The sequence below is a fragment of the Haliotis rubra genome, unplaced genomic scaffold (genome assembly GCF_003918875.1).
Source record: "Haliotis rubra isolate DU_JTF1 unplaced genomic scaffold, ASM391887v1 Scf77, whole genome shotgun sequence".
In the NCBI taxonomy this organism is placed as follows: domain Eukaryota; kingdom Metazoa; phylum Mollusca; class Gastropoda; order Lepetellida; family Haliotidae; genus Haliotis; species Haliotis rubra.
Window position 1 is genome coordinate 902429 of NW_025767490.1, and position 22615 is coordinate 925043.

General features: G+C 41.2%; 1 protein-coding gene across 1 annotated transcript in view; it reads right to left on the reverse strand.

The window, feature by feature from the left end:
• Positions 1-8699, reverse strand: part of LOC124260557 (WD repeat-containing protein 75-like) — a 28878-nt gene extending 20179 nt beyond the window's left edge. The window contains 7 exon segments of the mRNA XM_046694879.1: positions 340-410; positions 1669-1686; positions 1689-1780; positions 2885-2993; positions 3992-4057; positions 5325-5454; positions 8553-8699. Coding sequence (XP_046550835.1) covers positions 340-410; positions 1669-1686; positions 1689-1780; positions 2885-2993; positions 3992-4057; positions 5325-5454; positions 8553-8662 — 596 coding nt within the window. The 5' untranslated portion in view covers positions 8663-8699.
• Between the last annotated feature and the right edge of the window lie 13916 nt (positions 8700-22615).

Below are 22615 nucleotides of genomic sequence, written 5' to 3' on the forward strand. Positions count from 1 at the left end.
TGATCAACAGCACCCTGAGCAATTTGGATACAATGACATGTGTCAACCAAGTCAGCAAGCCTGACCGACCAATCCCATTAGCCGCCTCTTACGACAAGCATGGGCTGCTGAAGACCACTCCTAACCCGGATCTTCGAAGGTGCTATGGTAGTAACAAACATGGAAAAACATGGTCTTGCTAACCCAGTATTCAAACGCACAATGTAGGTTAAAGGCATGCCTATGGGATGCCACTCTGCACAGGATTATATCTTAAATGACTTGGAGCCCATGCCACAAGCATTAATGAAGGTGGTAACTTTCACATGAATATCATGGAAATACGATAAAACTGCTTACTTGATACACTTCTTGTTGTAGTGAATGATAAGTTCTTTTCTATTTGTTGATACTCCAGCAAAATAATTATCCTGAAAGAAACAATAAGCACCAACACTAGAACAGGAACTTGACATTTACACAGGTTAGTCTGTGAGTTGTGCTCAGGAAACAGAAATGTGATGGATTGAAAGACAGATACACAGTAGAGATGAATGGAGGGAGGGAGGGAACCCATTCCAATATCACCCTCCCACTTTGTGACTGATGAGGATGGTGAGGTAGTGGTTAAAGCATTTATGGCAAAGACTGACTGACTGAGTTTGGTTTTACGCCGCTTTTAGCAATATTCCAGCAACATCACGGTGGGGGACACCAGAAATGGGCTTCACACATTGTACCCATGTGGGGATTCGAACCCGGGTCTATGGCGTGACGAGCCAACGCTTTAACCACTAGGCTACCCCACCGCCCCTCATGGCAAAGAACCAGGTTTGATTTTCCACATGGGTACAGTGTGTGAAGCCTATTTCTGGTTTCCCCTAGATATTGCTGAAATATTGCTACAAGCTGCATAAAACACCACTCACTCACTCACTCACTCACTTGAGGCTGAGGAAAATAATCAGTGAATATGAGGACCACAATCATAGGATCATTGCATGCCCAAGGGTCACAACTCTTCACAGCTAACTGCATCTTAAACAACAGGACTACCTGTTCCCTGATCAGCTAAATTGACCTTGACATACACGTCACATTGGTCACTTGGTGTTCAGTTTGGTAAGCAAGCTATACTATTTTTCATTATTTACCCAATAACGCATTTCATTAACGTCATTAACGCATTAACGTCATTTCATGGAACATTTTTATCACTCTCACTGAGATCACATTCAAGAAGACTCATCACATTGATTGAATCAGTGACATCAAGTGTTACACCAAGTAAAAGCAAATACAGAACAGGAAGCCAACACTGCCACAGACTAATTTTCTGTCACACACAGACATCTGATTCAGTAAACCCCTTTTCTTCCCTTCTGACGCTCGTCACACCGAAAGCCCGGGTTTGATTCCCCACATAGGTTCAATGTGTGAAGCCCATTTCTGGTGCCCCCCCATGATATTGCTGGAATATTGCCAAAAGCGGTGTAAAACCATACTCACTCCCGAACTCACTCCTCTTTCTGACAGGTAAATATGATTACATTTGTTAATAACCCTATGGCCATGTTTATTTTTTCATGCTTAACTCCAACTTCAACAAGCCAGAGCACTATGAACTATTTCAGCCTGCAGTTACATTATCTACCTGTGACATCTCCATCACTTGCAGTGTGTACCAACCTTATGTCCTATAGCCACGGTCTTGGCATCAAGTGCACAGCTCTCGAAGATGACACCTTGTTTTGTGGCTTTAAGATCCTTTGACACTCCTCTGTACGCGACACTTGACCCTCTTTAAAGAAATCAATGAAATACACTATTCAGGTAAGACCTGCATACAATGCGCACAACCCTGTCACATAACAAGGCATGCAGCATAACTGTAGTCCGTTTGGCTCAAAAGCGGATCGATGAATTGCAATCTAACTCGAAAACTAATAACCATAAAATACTCAATGAAACACTGATCATAATGAAAACGTCACACCAACTCTGAGAGGTGTTTGCAGAATTTATGTCCTAAAAATAAAAAAGTTGTTTAACAAACTATCATTAAAATATCGACACAGTTCACTATTTGTTACGAGGGAGGAGTGCAGAGAAAGGGACAGCCGGGTGTGCGAGAAAGGATGGAGACGGCACAGCACAGGTTAATGAATCAATAACTTTGTCGGCACTTGTGCACGTGCTTCTCTAACACCTGGCTGTCCCTTTCTCTGCACTCCTCCCTCGTAACAAATAGTGAACTGTGTCAATATTTTAATGATAGTTTGTTAAACAACTTTTTTAATTTTAGGACATAAATTCTGCAAACAAATCACAGAGTTGGTCTGATATTTTGATTATGATCAGCGTTTCATTGAGTATTATATGTTTATTAGTTTTTGAGTTAGATTACAATTCATCGGTCCGCTTTTGAGCCAAACGCACTATAGCCCTGAAGCATCAGCTTGTATACAGGAATAAACCTGTAATACCCCTTGGCATACATAACCTGCATTAGAAATTGAGGAAGTATACAAAAGCAGGCACAGAAAATAATTTTTTCAGCTTCATATTGTTCTGGACCCTCAAACTATGTTATCATCCAAAACAGGATTTCCTTCGATGTTATTCAAACGGCCACATCTCATTTTCCATTGAATAATCATGGAGGGTATTATTTATGTGATTTTTGTCATGCCGCCTGGGCACTTTGAAAATATTTCATCCATGTTATTTCAATACTTTCCGTACCATAGCACGCAAATACAAAACTGTTTCGATCCCTGAAAAGGTAAAATAATTGAAAAAACACACTGTTCTCATGGACTTATCATGCTAAAGCAAGGAGATTATCACTGCTTCAGCATCTTAGACATTGTACAACCCCTTTATTTTACATATCAAATGTTACCTGTTAAAGACTGCTTTCTTGGACTGGTCTGCAATACATGGAACGAAAACTGGCCTTTGCTGATATTTACACTCACAAGACTATGTAACGGCTGTGGAAATTTGTAGCTCTGGAAATGTGAAATGTACAAAATTAGTTTTTCTATGAGGATTGACAATTTTCTATTGTCACCATCTTTGAAACTGGTGACATCTTGTTCGAGCAACCATCATCATATGAGTGTCAACTGGGAGTCAGAGACTCAGACTCTGTGACTTGAATAAATACTCATCCTTCAGTCACTGGATTGTCTGGTCCAGATTATTCTTGGGCTGCAGTGATAAAGCATGAATATTGTTGACTGCTGCATCAACAATACATTCTCATTAAGGGTGAGTGAGTGAGTTTAGTTTACGCTGCACTCAGCAATATTCCAGCTATATGGCGGCGGTCTGTAAATAATCGAGTCTGGACCAGACAATCCAGTGATCAACAGCATGAGCATCGATCTGCGGAATTTGGGAACCGATGACATGTGTCAACCAAGTCAGCGAGCCTGACCACCCGATTCCGTTAGTCGCCTATTACGACAAGCATGGATTATGAAGATCAGTATTCTAACCAGGACCTTCACAGGTCTTCTCATTAAGACCTCCAATGTAAACAGAATGCAAATGGGAAAAATGCACCAACATTAATTAAGACAAGACACACTTTAGTGAATTACTTTTAGCTTGGTAACGGTGTACGAATCTACACCGAAACATTGCTCTATGCAATAAACAAAAAGCTGCTATCCACAAAGTCCCATTCTTCGTTACCGAGTCAATCATCTCTGCAATGCCGATCAAACAATCCGAACTGCCAGCTGAAATGGACAGAGACCAGTTCTAACCTGAACTTCCCTCAGGCTTCCTCTAGGACCAGCAATGGGGTTCTGTGGAAATATTCTTCCCCCATCAGTTTAGTTGCCAGTTACCATGGTTACTATAAGCCATGTGGTGCTGGGATATACTTTACCTCTCTTCTCCACACAAGTTTCCATTTAACCGCCTCTCACATCTAGCAACTGATTGCTGCTGACACATTCTACTTCAGTCCCTACATCATGTGACATGACACACTTACCTTGAGCATGACGCCATCGATGTAGTCCCAGAAGAATACCTGGGCGTCAAGGCCACTAGAGATCAGCTGAAACATGACCACCATCAATAACTAGTCCATCTGACTAATGAGGTAAATAATACAAACATATTTACTAGGGATGCCATGAAACATCGATACATTGATACATCGATACTTTTTCTAAGACAATACAATTATCGATACATTCAAAACTGTATCGATATTTAGTTTTGAAAGTATCGGTTTAAATATGTTTATGTATCATTTACATTTTGCAATTGTATCATGTTGTTTGATGTTATGAGAGTTATATATGATTATTTTTCATGCACAAAGATGGGGAATTTGAACTTTTTAATCTCTGAGAATAAAAAATGTTGATCTTTTCATGGACAATTATAAAATATGAAATATTAATGTTCAAAATGTAACTAAATTTACGCAATAATGCCATGAAAATAGGTATCGTGATATGTATCAAATCGTGACATGATGCATCGTGATATGCATCGATTCATGAAACTTATGTATTGTGACATCTCTAATATTTACTCTGAAATCTGCTTGTTTAAGAGCTTTGAATGGACAGATAAGTGAAACAGTCTGTGAGGTTGTTCCCGGTATTGGACAGCATCGCCCAAACGCAACAATCCTCAACAAAAGCGTGTGCCTGCACGTGGACTCATGGACTGTGACGCGTGATCAGATTTCGATTGTAACGAGTTTCGTCTTTGTCTTCATCAAGTAAACGTCTCATATTTGTACATTTGTGTTTGTGTTGTCTGTTCAAGTCAAAACAAAATCAACGGTCATAGAGCTGGAAAACATATCAATTTTTAAAAAGTTACGCAGAAGACCTGTGTTCGATTCCCCACATGGATACAACATGAGATGATGCATTCCAGGGTCCTTCGCCATAATATTGTGGGAACACTGCTCAACACTCCCACTATTTGTGATAATACACTATAGTTACATCGCTAAAACACTCCCACTATTTGTGATAATACACTATAGTTACATCGATATATGTACATCGAGTAGGAACAATATTTCATCATTGCCATGCACGCCGTGTGGCGTATGAATATGTATCACTTCATCATTAAACTAGAAGCACCGTATCCTTTGGTTGTCCCTGCCTTACCACAAATACGACTGTCGAAACCGCACACAGAAACATAACACTATTCACCCACTCCAACTTCCATATTTCATCAACTTGGAACAGAATAAATGTTTAAGAAATTAGATTACACCAGATGACCTGCCTCAGCGGATGCTCATGGTATTTCAAAAGCCAAGCTTCCCATAAGTTACATGCAGACTGTACCTGTAGTTTGTTGGCTGGATTCAGCATAAGACATGTCACTTGATCTGTGTGAGCCTGTAACTCACGAACACACTCCCCACTCTCTGTGCTGTACACCTTCACTGCATTGCCCGAGCCACAGAACAGACATCTGCATCATAAATCATTTAATGTTCATAAACTAGGGGTGGGTATTGCAGAGAATTTTCATATTGCAATATATTGCGATGCGAAAGCATGTATTGCGATATGTATTGCAATATATTGCATGAAGTATTTTTAAACAAAAACTACTTATAATCGAGGTAATGCTTGATTTATAGAGCAAATACACTGCAAAATCACTATGCTTGATTAAACTTTAATAACAACTTTTATCATGATTAAAAATACAAATGTGAATAATATTTGGCACAAATGAAAAAAGGAAATATATTTCCGAGATTTCGGAGTTTTCAATGCAAGTCAAAATACCGGTTTTCGATCAGCGTATCGCAATACATATCGTTTTCATGTCTGAACCGGTAGATACCGGTAAACCAGTTATATTGCGCAGCCCTATCATAAACTATTCTTCAAGTTCATTTGGTTATTTCATATCAGAATATGTCCCAGCGAAGTATGCTGGTTACAAAAATACAAGAGGCAGCCGCATAGTCATGACAGGATGACATAAATGAATGTTTATGTGTTTTACACTTTTCAATGTTCAATTAGATGATCTAACTCATGTTGCCAGCTTGAAGCATATGATTTCATCTAATCAGCCAATAGTTTACCATGGAATCATGGGCACAATCACAAATGATTAGTGCTGCTCTACCAATTAAGTTATCATATACCCCTGCTTGTTTAACATCATGCACATGTTCATTAGCCACTTTATCCATGAAACTTGATAACTATTCTACGTTGTTAAATTACAATGTACTAGACAGTTAAGAGAGATAGCTTAATTACACCCTATACTTCACAACTAACCCTTCAGCTACAGATTGTAACAGGGTATTTGATAGGCAAGTGGTTGCAATAGAGTGCACTTTACCAGGCACAGCTCTCGCGGCATGCTGCGGAGCTATTATCAGCTATAGCGCTACTGCACTCCAGCACTGTCTCGCTGTATTGTGTTAATTGTTTCGTCTCCCTTCACTGCCAGTCTGCCATCCTTAGGGTTAGGGTTTAGGGTTAGGTACACTTTCCAACCCTTAGAGAGATGACGCATCTTTAGAGTCAAACTACCCTTTATGATCCTTAGGGTTTAGGGTTAGGGTATGGCACCCTTTCGGATCCTTAGGGTTAGGGTATGCCACCCTTTCGGATCCTTAGGGTAAGGGAACCGTTCCTATCCTTAGGGTTAGGAGCCCTTTCCAATCTTTATTTAGGGTTAGACCTTACCTTAGGGCAGTGTAATCTAGGGCTGGGACGGGTAACCCGGGACAGGTGGGTAATGAGTTGGACCTGGGTACCCGTCACGTTACCTGGACCCGCTTTGATCACGTGACTAATAAGTGAAGACTTAATTGAATGTGTTTATAATTATTATATGTATTTACAACGAGATTTTTGTCTATGTTTGAGATTGTGGACTAAACTAGCAGTGAAAACTCACAGGGTATCAACTGTGGACAAATAAGCATGTCACGTGTAACATAGGTTGCAAGTACGCCAAGTACCTATGTCTCACAGGCATGCCCATGCTTTGTTCAGGATGGGTACAGTGCCTCCTCATATAGAAACCGGCTGTTATGAAGGAATCGAACTTACAGATAGAAGATATTTTCACTGCCCAAATCGAGTTGAATCGGAACAGCATTTTATTGAAATGTCCACTTTAAGATGATTTAAGAGAAGACCTTTTAACATCAGCAAAGTTTTTCATGCCACGTTTTACCCTCTTATCGGAACCTGAAAAGTCATCACTCATTTTATCTACTCATATGCTTCCAATATATTGCTCTGTGATATTTAATTATCAACCGTCTCTCATAACTCCATTTATAATATTTACTGTATGTTTTAATATGTATTATTATTTGTTTTAATGTACATATGGTGAGACGCAAATAAGCAATCTGTCAGTCTGTCTGTCTGAGGGAGAGAGGTATTTACTTTGAAAACTTCATGTTTTCATTACATTGTTTACTTGTTAGTTTAATGGTATACACTTTTTATTTATACCTTCAATTGTATTTTGGCTGTAGATTGGAACTTCATTTGTTTGTAGCTCCTGGTTTGTTACGGAGGGATGTTTGTTGTTCTGATGCTTCCACATCGATTACGTACTCCCTCCTTTCTGACTTAGCTGCACTGTGCACAAAGTGCATTTTGTCTTTGTGCCTGATGCGAGTATTCAAAATATTTCCAGACGCCACTCTTAATCTCGGCCATAACTGATTTTATTGAAGGAGAATAACTCGCAATTAGTGTTATAACGGGTACCCGAGTCGGGTAACAGGGGGTCGGGTACCCGGGTTGAAAATTTGGACCCGTCCCAGCCCTAGTGTAATCCTATCATATCCAATTAAAAACATTTCACCCAATCCGGGACTCGTCAGTACAGTCCAAGAGTGAGTGAATGAGTTTGGTTTTACGCCGCTTTTAGCAATATTCCAGCAAAATCACGGCGGGGGACACCAGAAATGGGCTTCACACATTGTACCCATGTACAGTCCAAGAATGGCATGGAAAAAAACGAATGGGAAGGGTGTGGCACAGTGTGGCGGAAGCGCGAGAGATGAAAACAACCCATCGCCCTTGAGCAATGTGATGGCGCTCATGGTCTTGAGGTAGAGCATCCGCTAATCACAAATTAACGAAGTCAGTAATCCGGCGAAGCGTGTTTAAGCCCAAGCAGCTCTAATTAATCTGAAAAAGTGTGCAAGGTAAAGTGCACTACTTCCATGGTGCCCAACCAAAAACATCGTGAAGGGGCATTTGATCAGAAAAAGGGCACATGGACCTAGCTATAAAAGACTGAAGAAGTGAGTTGGGGGTAATCTACCCCATCTCGAGTCGTGTGCTACAGCCGGCAGCCTAAGGCTAACCTAATCAGCGTTATATAAGCTGCGCCGAAAACTAATTTTGGCCCATAGCAGCAATGTCTCTATGAAATCTATCATATCAGTTCAGCAAAACAGATGCGCGAAAAGTGTAGACTGTGAATTCAATTCTCAAAATGTCAACTGAATTTTGTATGTGGCATATTTTCGCAATGTCACTTGAATTAAGCTGTGCATAAATATAACTTACTTTGAATCATGAGAAAATATAGGTTTTGTCTGAACGATGCTTTCACCAGCGCGTAAACACACGATAGGTTTATCGTCAACAATATCCACGTGCGGCATGGTCGTCGCCATTACAGTTTACCGTTACCTCAATAAAACGACTGTTGTGATTGGTTTGCCATGGAAGCCTGGCCAATCAAAACGTTCTTCTCAAATAACTCTTCAAAACCCTTTCCTTCCGGTTCCTGCCAAGGTTGACGAAATAAATTTGTAGAAATTTCTACAGAGCACAGAAGTGTACAGAAAAACGATACAAGATCATGGTGAAGTTGAGCCCAGGTGCCAAGCAAAGGGTTACATCGCTGCTGAATACCACACGAATTGTTTTTCAATGGGGATTCATCCCAACTGTTCTTTATTTAGGTAATTGCCGACTTGCTCTCCCATGATTTTATGTGACCCTCACGTTAACACAATTTATACAGAACGGTAACCTAAATTCGTGGATAACCTTGATTTGTGGATCGCGGAAATTATTATGCTAGCTCGTAAATTAAGTCTCGACTGACGTCACAAAGCGGTACTTTTGTCAAAAGTTTTGATGTACATACAATGCCACGCCTCGGGTAAGAGTTCCGCCCGTAACCCCCGCTAGAAATGTATTCTATTTATTAGGATTATTTCGAGGGTTTAGGGTTAGGTTTGTGGTTAGATTTTAGGTTTAGGGTTAGGCATAGGCTGTTTATAAAAAAAACATAGGCGTATATTCTTAGGCATATAATGATTTTAAACAATACGGGGGTTACGGGCGGAAATCTTTCCCCAGCGGGGATGTCTGGCTGGGTTTTTGGCTTATTTCACACACTGGTAATGGTATATACAGTCAAATGTTTTTCCGTAGATATTTTTGATAAAATGATGCATTAATTCTGAGTAGATCTAGCTTGAAATGGCATCTTTGAAAGTGTTTGATGTATTCTTATTTGATTTCTTTGTTTTCATTGTAGGTTTTAGAACAGGGGCTGATGAAGGCACGCCAGAATTAACTCTGTTGAGGTAATCCAGCATTTGAGCAGATTATATCTAATGAAAATGTTTTGAAATACGTTAAATAGTCACACAAAGTATGGGGCAGTGGGGTAGCCTAGTGGTTAAAGCATTTGCTCGGGTACGATTCCCCATATGGGTACAATGTGTGAAGACCATTTCTGGTGTACCCTGCCGTGATATTGCTGGAATATTGCTAAAAGCGGTGTAAAACCCAGCTCACTCACACAAAGTATACATTTACACACCCAAGAAATTCATATCTTATTTCATAGTTCAATCCAAAAAGCCACAAAACCGCTACCTTGATCCCACGTCCAGTGCATTTGCTCATTGAAATCCCGGCTTAGGCCATGCTGTGAGAGACGTAATAGAGAGAAATACACAATTTTCCCGTGTTTATAGTGCATGAATCTGCATGAAAATAAAGGGATTTTCCATCATTCTCTGTACATGCAAAATGCAGAAAGGGGTTTTTTGCAATGCGTGAACTAATTTGTCAAATGAAAGGTGTCATTTCTGTAGATTTCCAAGACCGATTCCATGTGGAGGAAAATTTGGATACAGCAATGTCAGCATGGAGAAAAGTAGAAAACATTTTGTCTCTCTGATCACACGAACAACTGCCAAACATGACTAACATATGAAATAAAACTATGTATCAAAACAAGCCATCATCCGAGTGTTTACAACACATCTCATGATAGCATTATTGTGAATTCATACTGATAAACACAGACCTTAGCTAATGCTATGTTTCTGACCCAGTAGCAGATTGTTTGGTCACTTGATAAACTACATGCTGAAACATGTAAATAATCATTTATTAACAGAATAAAAAAGTTGTGAAATCTAGAATTCAAACCTATCATCACTGATACTATAGTCTGTTTCCAGTGAAAACGTACCGATGAATTTCACTTTAAACAAAAAAGTAAAACAAATAAAGTGAAATTAAGATTGTGAATCCTCATAATTTTACCTTGCCACTTGAACATTTAAATCTCAGAATTTTATTCAACTTAGGATAAAAGTTGTTTAACAAACGATCATAGATTCAAATCGCTATTACTGGTTTGTATTACAATGGTGTAAGCGCAGTAGTTGGAACAGTGAAACAAATGCACGTGCGGTACGTGAAGAGCGTTAACTTAGAACAACCCTTGTCGTTCTTGGTGTTTCATTTGATGTGCATACCCCTTGTAATACAAACCCATAATAGCGATGTGAAACTATGATCATTTGTTAAACAACTTTTATCCTAAGATGAATAAATTTCTGAGATTTAAATGTTCATTTGGCAAGGTAAAATCATGAGGATTTCACTTTATTTATTTTACTTTTTGTTTAAAGTGAAATTCATCGCTACAATTTCACTGCAAACAGACTATACAGTTGTTGAATGTCAAGTATACATGTGTTATGTGTGTAAGTTGTAGTGCTGTCCCATTTCTCTTGTTGCCCGTGAAGATCCGGGTTAGAATTGATCTTCAGAAAATCATGCTTGTCGTAAGAGGCGACTAACGGGATCGAGTGGTCAGGCTCACTGACTTGGTTGACACATGTCATTGTATCCCAATTGTGTAGATCAATGCTCTTGCTGTTGACCAGTGAATTGTCTGGTCCAGGCTGGATTATTTGCATACCACCGCCACATAGCTGGAATATTGCTGAGTGTGACATTGAACGTCAAACCAACAATTCTCCTGTAAGATTAAGCCCAGTATCAGAGAGTAATAGCATTGTACTTTTCATTGTGCTGTGATTGTCTTAATGCTAATACCTTACCTGGGCCTAGATTTTAATGAAATGTATCTCTTAGCACTAAGATGTGTGAAATTAATGCTGTGACCTGTTGTGACTGTTCAACCCAGCTCTGTGGAGAGTTATCACATTTATATCTTACCCTGTCCTACAAAGGGGCAATGGGGTAGCCTAGTGGTTAAAGCGTTCGCTCGTCACACCAAAGACCCGGGTTCGATTCCCCACATGGTTACAAGGCGTGAAGCCCATTTTTGGAGTCCCCCACTATGATACTGCAAAAAGCAGAGTAAAACCAAACTGACTCACTCACTGTCCTAGTGTCCTATGACCATCTTAGCACCCGTATGTTACCTGGTACTGTGAGTGCTTGTGCTTCGTGGCAATTTTTAGCTTCATTGTGTCCTTTAAGGCCTTTGTTGTAAACTTTGATTTGTTTCTCTTCCCAGCTTACTGTGGCAGTGATAAGACTGACGTCTCAAATAGCAGCCATGTTCTTCCTGCTGTGTTGGAAGACTCTTGGCTCATAGACAGTGGAAGCCTGAACTGAGTGTGCAAGATCCTTGTGTGAAAGATCCTGAAATAAAACAATTTCCTGACTCGACTGTGTTTGTACATGTTTTATTTTCTATGGAAAGACCCCAAGTATAGTATCTGGAAGCCTGTGTGTAAGTGGGGCTCAGTGTTCTTAGAAAACACCAAACGTGCAGAGTTGTGCCCCTTAGCTGAGCTGCCATCTGTTGTTTTCGGGTTAAATACCCAACTATAGTACTCATGGAAATAGATATAAAATGGTTTGGGGCGAGGTTTTGAACACAACTAATGTTTAACTGTTAAATATTCTATGACTGTCGTTTTTCCCAATTTTTGTTTTTAACACTTTTTATAAAATGATCCAAAATAGATGAGTTTACAGGAGAGCAAATCATGTCGTATACCACTTTAGTGCAGCCAACAAGCAAGGATATATATGCCACTCTGGTGCAACCCACAAGCAAGGATATATATATCGCTCTGGTGCAACCCAAAAGCAAGGATATATATATCGCTCTGGTGCAACCCACAAGCAAGGATATATATGCCACTCTGGTGCAACCCACAAGCAAGGATATATATGCAGCTCTGGTGCAACCCACAAGCAAGGATAGATATGCCGCTCTGGTGCAACCCACAAGCAAGGATATATATGCCACTCTGGTGCAACCCACAAGCAAGGATATATATGCAGCTCTGGTGCAACCCACAAGCAAGGATAGATATGCCGCTCTGGTGCAACCCACAAGCAAAGATATATATGCCGCTCTGGTGCAACCCACAAGCAAGGATATATATGCCACTATGGTGCAACCCACAAGCAAGGATAGATATGCCACTCTGGTGCAACCCACAAGCAAGGATATATATATCGCTCTGGTGCAACCCACAAGCAAAGATATATATGCCGCTCTGGTGCAACCCACAAGCAAGGATATATATATCGCTCTGGTGCAACCCACAAGCAAGGATATATATGCAGCTCTGGTGCAACCCACAAGCAAGGATATATATGCCACTCTGGTGCAACCCACAAGCAAGGATATATATGCCTCTCTGGTGCAACCCAAAAGCAAGGATATATATGCCGCTCTGGTGCAACCCACAAGCAAGGATATTTATGCCGCTCTGGTGCAACCCTCTGGTGCAACAACAAGGATATATATGTCGGCTCTGGTGCAACCCACAAGCAAGGATATATATGCCACTCTGGTGCAACCCACAAGCAGCAAGATATATATGCCACTCTGGTGCAACCCAAAAGCAAGAATATATATATGCCACTCTGTTGCAACCCACAAGCAAGGATATATATGCCACTGGGTGCAACCCACAAGCAACCTACAAACAAGGATATATATGCCACTCTGGTGCAACCCACAAGCAAGGATATATATGCCTCTCTGGTGCAACCCACAAGCAAGGATATTTATGCCACTGGTGGTGCAACCCACAAGCAAGCATATGATATATATGCCACTGGTGCAATCCACAAGCAAGGATATATATGCCTCTCTGGTGCAACCCACAAGCAAGGGATATATATATCCACTGGTGCAACCCACAAGCAAGGATATATATGCCTCTCTGGTGCAACCCACAAGCAAGGATATATATATCGCTCTGGTGCAACCCACAAGCAAGTATATATTTGCCACTCTGGTGCAACCCACAAGCAAGGATATATATGCCACTCTGGTGCAACCCACAAGCAAGGATATATATGCCACTCTGGTGCAACCCACACAAGCAAGGATATATATGCCGCTCTGGTGCAACCCACAAGCAAGGATATATATGCCTCTGGTGCAACCCACAAGCAAGGATATATATGCCTCTCTGGTGCAACCCACAAGCAAGAATATATTTGCCACTCTGGTGCAACCCACAAGCAAGGATATATATGCCACTCTGGTGCAACCCACAAGCAAGGATATATATATCGCTCTGGTGCAACCCACAAGCAAGAATATATTTGCCACTCTGGTGCAACCCACAAGCAAGGATATATATGCCACTCTGGTGCAACCCACAAGCAAGGATATATATATCGCTCTGGTGCAACCCACAAGCAAGGATATATATGCCTCTCTGGTGCAACCCACAAGCAAGGATATATATATCGCTCTGGTGCAACCCACAAGCAAGAATATATATGCCACTCTGGTGCAACCCACAAGCAAGGATATATATGCCACTCTGGTGCAACCCACAAGCAGATTATATGCCACTCTGGTGCAACCCACAAGCAATCCATGATATATATGCCACTCTGGTGCAACCCTCAAAGCAAGGATATATATGCCACTCTGGTGCAACCCACAAGCAAGGATATATATGCCACTCTGGTGCAACCCTACAAGCAAGCAAGCAATATATATATGCCTCTCTGTTGCAACCCATGACAGATATATATATCGCTCTGGTGCAACCCACAAGCAAGAATATATATGCCACTCTGGTGCAGCCAACAAGCAAGGATATATATGCCACTCTGGTGCAACCCACAAGCATGGATATTCCACTGGTGCAACCCATGGCCAACTATTTACCACTTTGGTGCGACCTACGATCAAGGACACACCACTTTGATGCAACCTATGAGCAAGGATAGACCACTTTGGTGCAACCTACGAGCAAGAATATACCACTTTGGTGCCACCACGAGCAAGGATAGACCACATTGGTGCAACCCACAATCAAGGATAGACCACTTTGATAAACCTACGCGCACCAATATATGGCATTTGTATTTGTGCAAAACACGAACAAGGGTATGGTGATCTCAAACCTTGAGTCAACCGGAGCCACCTTGGCTTCCAAATGACGATTACAGGTTTCTGGTATATGTAGCCAACATACGCAAACAAAATTAGAACATTGGTGGGGGGGCTTTTGTACATACAGTGGATGTGGGTGGCATATACATTGTAGGGGAAATCCAGGGAAAACTTTATGTCAGGAACGCAGTAACCATATATGGGTATTAATGAATTCAAATGCTATTGAAATTTACTGGGTAAACAGTATGTGAAATGTTGGACAAGATAAAGAAAACGGGAAGTTTGCCAACATCAGTTATATCGATGATCTAATATCGCCTTTACGTGTGTTTGTGACAAGTCCCACCAGTGTGGCTCGGATCCCCACACGTTTACACTAACAGCGAGAATAATCACTACTGTGACTCATAAACAGGAGCTGATGATACAGTCGGAATAGTGCAGTGGACTTTTAGTAGAGATTTCTCGTGATTATGGTAATTGCTCCGGTATGCATTATTTACACAGTAGTATGAACATGGTGACAGATTCAGTGCAAGTTGCTGATCAAAAATACACAGATCCACACTTATACAGATCCACAGATACACAGATAAGTCTTACCTCGATGTCATACTAGTACTGTAGGCAAAATATGAATGTATTATTTATCACTGGTAAAATTATTTATTTAACGCTAGATGTACAAAATTGAAATATATAATAAGTAACCGCAGTGCTGTCAACACAAATCAGCAAACAGCTGCTGGGTCAAAACCAGCGCCATGTGCAGAGACAAAGTCCTCTCAGCACATATACTGTATAGAAACACGGAAAGTGGCATGCTGGGATCGGGACAGTGTTGGCACGAATGTTGGCTGATGGCATGTGGTGGGTGGTGGTTGATTGTTGGCGTGTTGGCAGTTATTAACATTAGATTAATCAATACGTCCCGACTGCAAAAGATAATATAGTGTGGATTTTCATTAGTCGTTTCTGAGCTATGTACATTTGTGAGTGAGTATGGTTTGAAGCCGCTTTTAGCAATATTCCAGCAATATCACGGCAGAGGACACCAGAAATTATCTTCACTCATTGTACCCATGTGGGGAATCGAACCCGGGTCTTCGGCGTGACGAGAGAACGCTTTATCCAAGAGGCTACCCCACCGCCCCTTGCTTAATACAGGAAATCGTTTCCGAGCGCCATGGCATCTAAACCAAAAAGGGGGTACAATCGAAGGTTTATATGTATTCAGTGGCGGTTTTCTTTCTTTTTCTTAAAGAAATTAACATAGAACAATGTTCCACACAATATATCTAAACCTAATGGTTAAAGCGGGCTACAATCGAAGGTCAGGTTTAATCCCCACATGGGCACAATATGTGGCCCATTTCTGGTGTCCCCGCGTGATGTTGCTTAAATTGAAATTAACATAGAACCAAACTCAGTCAGTCCACACAATATCATTGTGATACAGATATTCGCAAAAGCACATTTTGTCATGTATTTTCATTCGTGTGAGAATTTGTTCTTTGTCTACATATAATTGAAGGATATAGATTTTTTTACTGAAAACAAAAAGGGGAGGATGGGCGAGGATTTCTTATTGTCCCCGCGTTAATTACGATAGGTTCAGTGAGAGTTGGGTGCAACGCCGTTTGACTAATAATAATAATCCGGTCATACATGGCGCTTTGCGTAGTAAGAAATCTTGATAGAATGTAGGTTTAGATCTCTGGGCCCAGTTCCTCAAAGCGATCGTAGCGCTACGACAGTCGTAAGTCTATGTTAAAGTATGGGAGCTACGACACGATCATGTTAAGCGCTCACGACGTCGACAGTCGTGAGTCTATGTTAAAGTATGGGAGTTACGATCACCTTAACGCTACGATCGCTTTGAGGAACGGGGCCCTGAAACCAACGTACTAGCGCTGATCTGGTGATGACAAACCTTGAAACGTCATCGTGACGAACCGGGATTCGAACCAACGATCACAGGTTCCTGGCGTCCGCAAGGGGTGCAACTCTGTACAGCGAATTACCATGCCATGGAAGACTGAGCCACCCGTGTCCCATAAAATAGATGCAAGGTTTACAACATCCTCGATAACCTCCAGGGTATACGTTACGATCAATCTCCAGTCGTAACGTATACCCTGGAGGTTCTCGAGGATGGGTTTACAACTGTCTCGACCTTTGTTGTGTGTGTGTCAAAGCAAAACAGTTGTTGTTTGTTTGTTGTTTTACGCCGCACTCGGCAATAATCTAGCTATATGGCGGCGGTCTGGTAAATAATCGAGTCTGAACCAGACAATCCAGTGATCAACAGCATGAGCATCGATGAACAGCAATTGGGATACGAATGACATGTGTCAACCAAGTCAGAGAGCCTGACCAACAGATACCCACTAACGACAAGCATGGGCTGCTGAAGACCAATTCTAACCCGGATCTTCACCGGTAGAAAGCAAAACAGCCCGAATTTTCTGTAGTGAGTAAGTGAATGATTGAGTGACACTTTCAGCAATATTTCAGCAAAACGACAACGAGGGGAAACCAGAAATAGGTTTGCCATATTGTAGTCAGGGCGGGACTTGAACTCGGACTTCGACCTGACGACCGAATGTTATAACTAACTGGCTACCGATAGCCCACAATGCAGTGTGTAGCAAGTTGTGTTTACCGTTTCCAACATGTCAGGAGAAACAAGATTATGTTCTCACGCGGTTTACTGAGGAGTTAACCTGGCTGTAATGAACAAGTATCTGCAAGTTATCATAATATGTATGTATGCACACAATGGAGGCTATTATATCATTCTGTGTGCTAACTGGGGCTTATATCCAGGTGGGTAATCTGTTTAGTACGTTCCACAACTGAATGTACAGAAACAGGCATACATGTCGTAATATTGTTCCCAAAATAATGGTGAGGTGAAGTGAAATGGGGTTTAACGTCGGGTTTATTTCGCTCATATGACGACGTGCATGTGTGTATTAGCCCATATTAGCCCAGACTTATATAGTGCTAGCTCACTGAGATGCCATGTCGCAGTGAAGCATGAATACCCCACTCAGACACATTATACTGACTCCGAGCCGACCAGTCCTTGTTGTACCCATTAATGCCGAGCGCCAGGCAGGGACCAACAAGTACCATAGTTTAACGTCTTTTGGTATGACGCGGTCGGGGATCGAACCCGCGACCTTCCGCTCAGCGGGCGGACGCTCTAACCACTACACCACGGAGGCGGTCCCCAAAATAATGGAGATGAGACAGCTGCAAAATTCCACTTTTAAACCATGGTGTTTTCACAGGGTAGCCTAGTGGTTATGCGTTCGCTCGCCACGCCGCGAACCCGGATTCGATTCCCCACATGGGTACAGTGTGTGAACTGGTGTCCCCCGCCGTGATATTGCTAAAAGCGGCGTAAAATTAAACTCACTCACATTTATCCAGTCAGTGCAGGACTGTCGCGGAAATTTCATTTTTCGATTGGCAAAGTGTGTATCACATAATGAATGAAAGATGGAATGTATCATAATTAACATAGGAAACTGTTTTTACTAGGGGTGGGTATTGCACAGAATTTTCATATTGCAATATATTGCGATGCGAAAGCATGTATTGCGATATGTATTGCAATATATTGCCTGAAGTATTTTTAAACAAAATACTACTTTTAAGCGAGTTAATGCTTGATTTATAGAGCAAAAACACAACAAAATCACTATGCTTGATTAAGCTTTAATAACAACTTTTAATCATGATAAAATAAAAAATGTGAATAATATTTGGCACAAATGAAACAAGGAAATATCCGAAGATTTCCGAGTGTTACGAAGTTTTCCAAATGCAAGTCAAAATACCGGTTTTTTAACCAGCGTATCGCAATACGTATCGTTTTCATGTCTGAACCGGTAAATACCGGTAAACCGGTTATATTGCGCAGCCCTAGGTTTTACCAATGTATACGCGTAAGCACCTTTAACTGGGGCGGTAGGTCTGAATTGGATGTACACTGTATTATCATTTGTATCTGGCCTGATGTCTGCAAGTAAACACTGATTTGATGTACCTGCCCGATGTGGTATTGCACATATTTCTACTAGGGATCAACCATACTGAACCACTTATTATCACCTATGTTACTATACTCAAAAGAATTGAATTTTCCTTCTTTTGATGAGCAATACGTCTTGGTTTATGTAATGCAGTGTTTTATTGTACACACAGCCAGTCTCTCAAGATTTGTGGATTACATAAAGAAAACATTTGGATTTGAGATAGTGTGTGAGCGAGTTAAGTTTTACGCCGCTGTTAGCAATATTGCAGCAATATCACGACCGGCCACACAGAAATGGGCTTCACACATTGCCTCCATGTGGTGATTCGAACCCGGGTCTTCGGCGTGACGAGCGAACGCCTTAACCTCTAGGCTACCCCACCGCCCCGGATTTGAATTCAGTGGGGCACGGATACCGGTTGTGCGACTTCCATTTTTGTGGACGTCGTGGTGGCTGAGTGGGTTAGATCGCTGGCGATTAGGTGCCCGGCTCTGCGAGTGTGGGTTCGAATCCTGGATGGGAGTCAACCTAACAAAAGCACAAAAATGGGTACCCTACGTACACTAAGAAAGTGTAACCCCAAACATAGCTTATGTTACATGAAATCATTGGTACTTCAAAGTGTGGTCACCTGGTATCACAGCCCAGCTCCATGTTTGGTCATGTAATACATCTGGGGATACCGTCACTGACGTCCATGTCATGGTACACTTTCCCAATATCGTTAGGTCTGCCACATGGCTGACACAATGCAGATACAAACAGTCATGTAAATGTTGCAGTCTATTCCTGCTCCTAGTTCCATGCATTCATCATCGTCATCATCATCATCATCATCATCATCATCACTGGCAGGAAGCAGGGTATATACTTTACCATTTTACTGAAACAAGGCAATTGTGGAACCCATATTTTCTTGGAGGCGACATTCTCACAATCACACCTGTTTGAGTGTATACGGAGACCTCAAGGTGACCTCAGTAAAGGAAAAGCTCCTGTGTTGCCCTCTGTCCATTTTACCGTGCAGCCTATTGTCCAGTTGACCTTAAAGGGACACTGATCCAGAGCAATTCCACGGGACCGTTTGCTGCTTTTACTTTTGATATTGTTTTCCCCCGCGAGTACCCGGATGATATCCCAGAATTATTGACTGGTACGACCTCTGCTGCGTCACCCGCGCGCGCAGTTGGTAGTATAAGTATGATATCTATATCCTGACACCGCTAAACAAAGATGAAACCTTTGTACTCATTAATATTTCCATCATCATGATAACAAATGAAACCATTTTGAAGTTTAAAATATCTTAAAATATGTTAGGAGTGAAAAAAAGAAGTCAATGTACGTCTATATATTTTTGTCTTATAATCCTAATTAATTTATTATTATATTTGTATGCATTTGGGAACTTCATAAAAAGTGCACGATCTGTTTTAGTGAATTCATAACATAACTGTAATATCGAGACATTTTTAGATTGAAAATGTGAATCATATTTCACACACACGCCACAGTGCGACCTTATTGTTGTCTGTCTCATCGAACTTCACAGCGAAAAAAGATGAAGTGGAAATATTCTGTTTAATATGACACAACAAATGAATAAAAACCAAATACAAATATTAAAATTAAAACCAACTAAACTTATAGCAATAATATCAGGCGATTACCTTCTACGCGGAATGTATCCATCAATATCCACATAAAGGAACGGTAGGTCTCTAGCTGACAAAAGAAACCTGTTCCTTGTCATGTGTCTTTTAACAGTCTATAGTTTGTAAAATGCAAAAAATTTATAAATCGTTATAACTGGTGATGAACAGGAACGATTTTAGGTGCTGTGAGGTGAGGTGAGGCGAAATTGGGTTTTACGCCGTGCTTGAGAATATTTCGCTCATATGACGACGTGCATGCGTGTGTATGTGTATGTGCGGCTGCTTGTACTAGCCCAGACGTAAGCTGGTTTTATAGTGCTAGCCCACTGAGATACCATGCCGCAGTGAAGCATGAATACCCCACTCAGACACATTATACTGACTCCGAGCCGACCAGTCCTTGCTGTACCCATTAATGCCGAGCGCCAGGCAGGGGACCAACAAGTACCATATTTTAACGTCTTTGGTATGACGCGGTCGGGGAAGGAACGATTTTAACGGATAGATAACTTCTTATTGCAATCGATGCAAGTGCTTGATAACGACATTAGCATCTTCACCGAAACGTCGCATCGATTGCAGTAAAGACGTTGTCTATCCATAAAATAACGTTCCTGTTAATCATACCAGCTTCTAAATGCCACTCAAACAAGTAATAACTTGCCATAGTTTCTGAACTGTTTCAGATTCAACCCAGTGGTGTATAGCCTCATTGGTCACCCAAGAAAACACACCTGACAACAATTCGAGAGAGAGGGGTGTGTGTGTATGTGTGTGTGTGTGTGTGTGTGTGTGTGTGTGTTTGTTGTTGTTGTTGGGGGTTTGGGGGTTATTGATTTTCATGGAAAATTGCTGACCCCCTAGTATACATAAAGACGTTGTATATCCTTAAAAATATTCCTCATCCTTCAAAGTTTCATTGCCTATATATAACTTTAATTAGGGGTCGACGCTGTTTTGAGGATACGGACGGTAATTCGTGTTGCATAAGAATTACATATACGCATTTGCTGTGCACTACACTTAAAAACTATAAAAACCTATTTACCGTTTTCAGATTTTTCTAGCAGTGGCAAAGTGAAGTTGATTAAGTTTACGGATTCAAATAATAATGTTTTTAATATCATAGGTCAATAGACATCACTGTGTTACATGACACGATTAGTATGGTAAACATAAACACAGAAATAGAATCAAATTTGATCAGTCATACCATCCAGGCATTACAAAATCCGAAAAAGCCTACACTGCTGGGATACTTTATTACAATCAGACATGCTAGAACTACCGGGGATATTTTCAAAGAGCGGCATCTGATGGACATCCATCGTTCTTACTGTCCCATTGTTTACAGTGGCGGATCCAGAAAAAAGGCCCCCCCCCCCGGAAAATGACATAAGATCACATTGAATTTTTTTTCTTGCGTTGGCAGAGCCAATGTCGGATTCAGGGGGTTCGAACCACCTGAACCCCCTCCTTTCAAAATTCCTTGATCCGCCCATGGTTTAGGATAAAGAAATTCTGCCAAGATGGACAGTTGTCCTGTCCCCGTGTCCGTCACGGTCGAGAGAACAGGGACTGACCACCTGGCAGCTAGGCGGTTGTTGGTGCGAAACATTAATGGCTCTGGATCAGTGCCCCTTTAAATGACAGAAACCATACCTGGTGTTATAATTTGTATTCTGCTGTTTTAATTCGTAATAAAAAAGAACGGCGTCAACGAGAGGGTTCGTCTTTTTATTTTCAAAAACGAAATAGGAAGTATTAGATAACAGAGACAGCTTTCAGTCGAGCTGAGGCCATACCCTTGACCTATATTTTCTATACAAGTAGATGTGATATGTTGCAATGGCGCTCGACACACGGTTTTGTACGGTTTAAACGCTATTTTTCCAAGGTCGTCCACTGCAGAATACTTTCTGTTAACCCTCGCAGTAAAGACTTTTTAAAAATACTCAAACATACATCAAGGTTAATGTAGAAACCTATGTTTGAGGTATATACATAAAACCTGAAGCAGTTCAAGTTCCCCAATTTAGAATAAATCCATTCACATTGATTTTCATATACATTTCTGGTGTTAATAGTGAGTGAGTGAGTTTAGTTTTACGCCGCACTCAGCAATATCCCAGCTATATGGCGGCGGTCTGTAAATAATCGAGTCTGGACTAGACAATCCAGTGATCAACAGCATGAGCATCGATCTGCGCAATTGGGAACCGATGACATGTGTCAACCAAGTCAGCGAAACTGGCC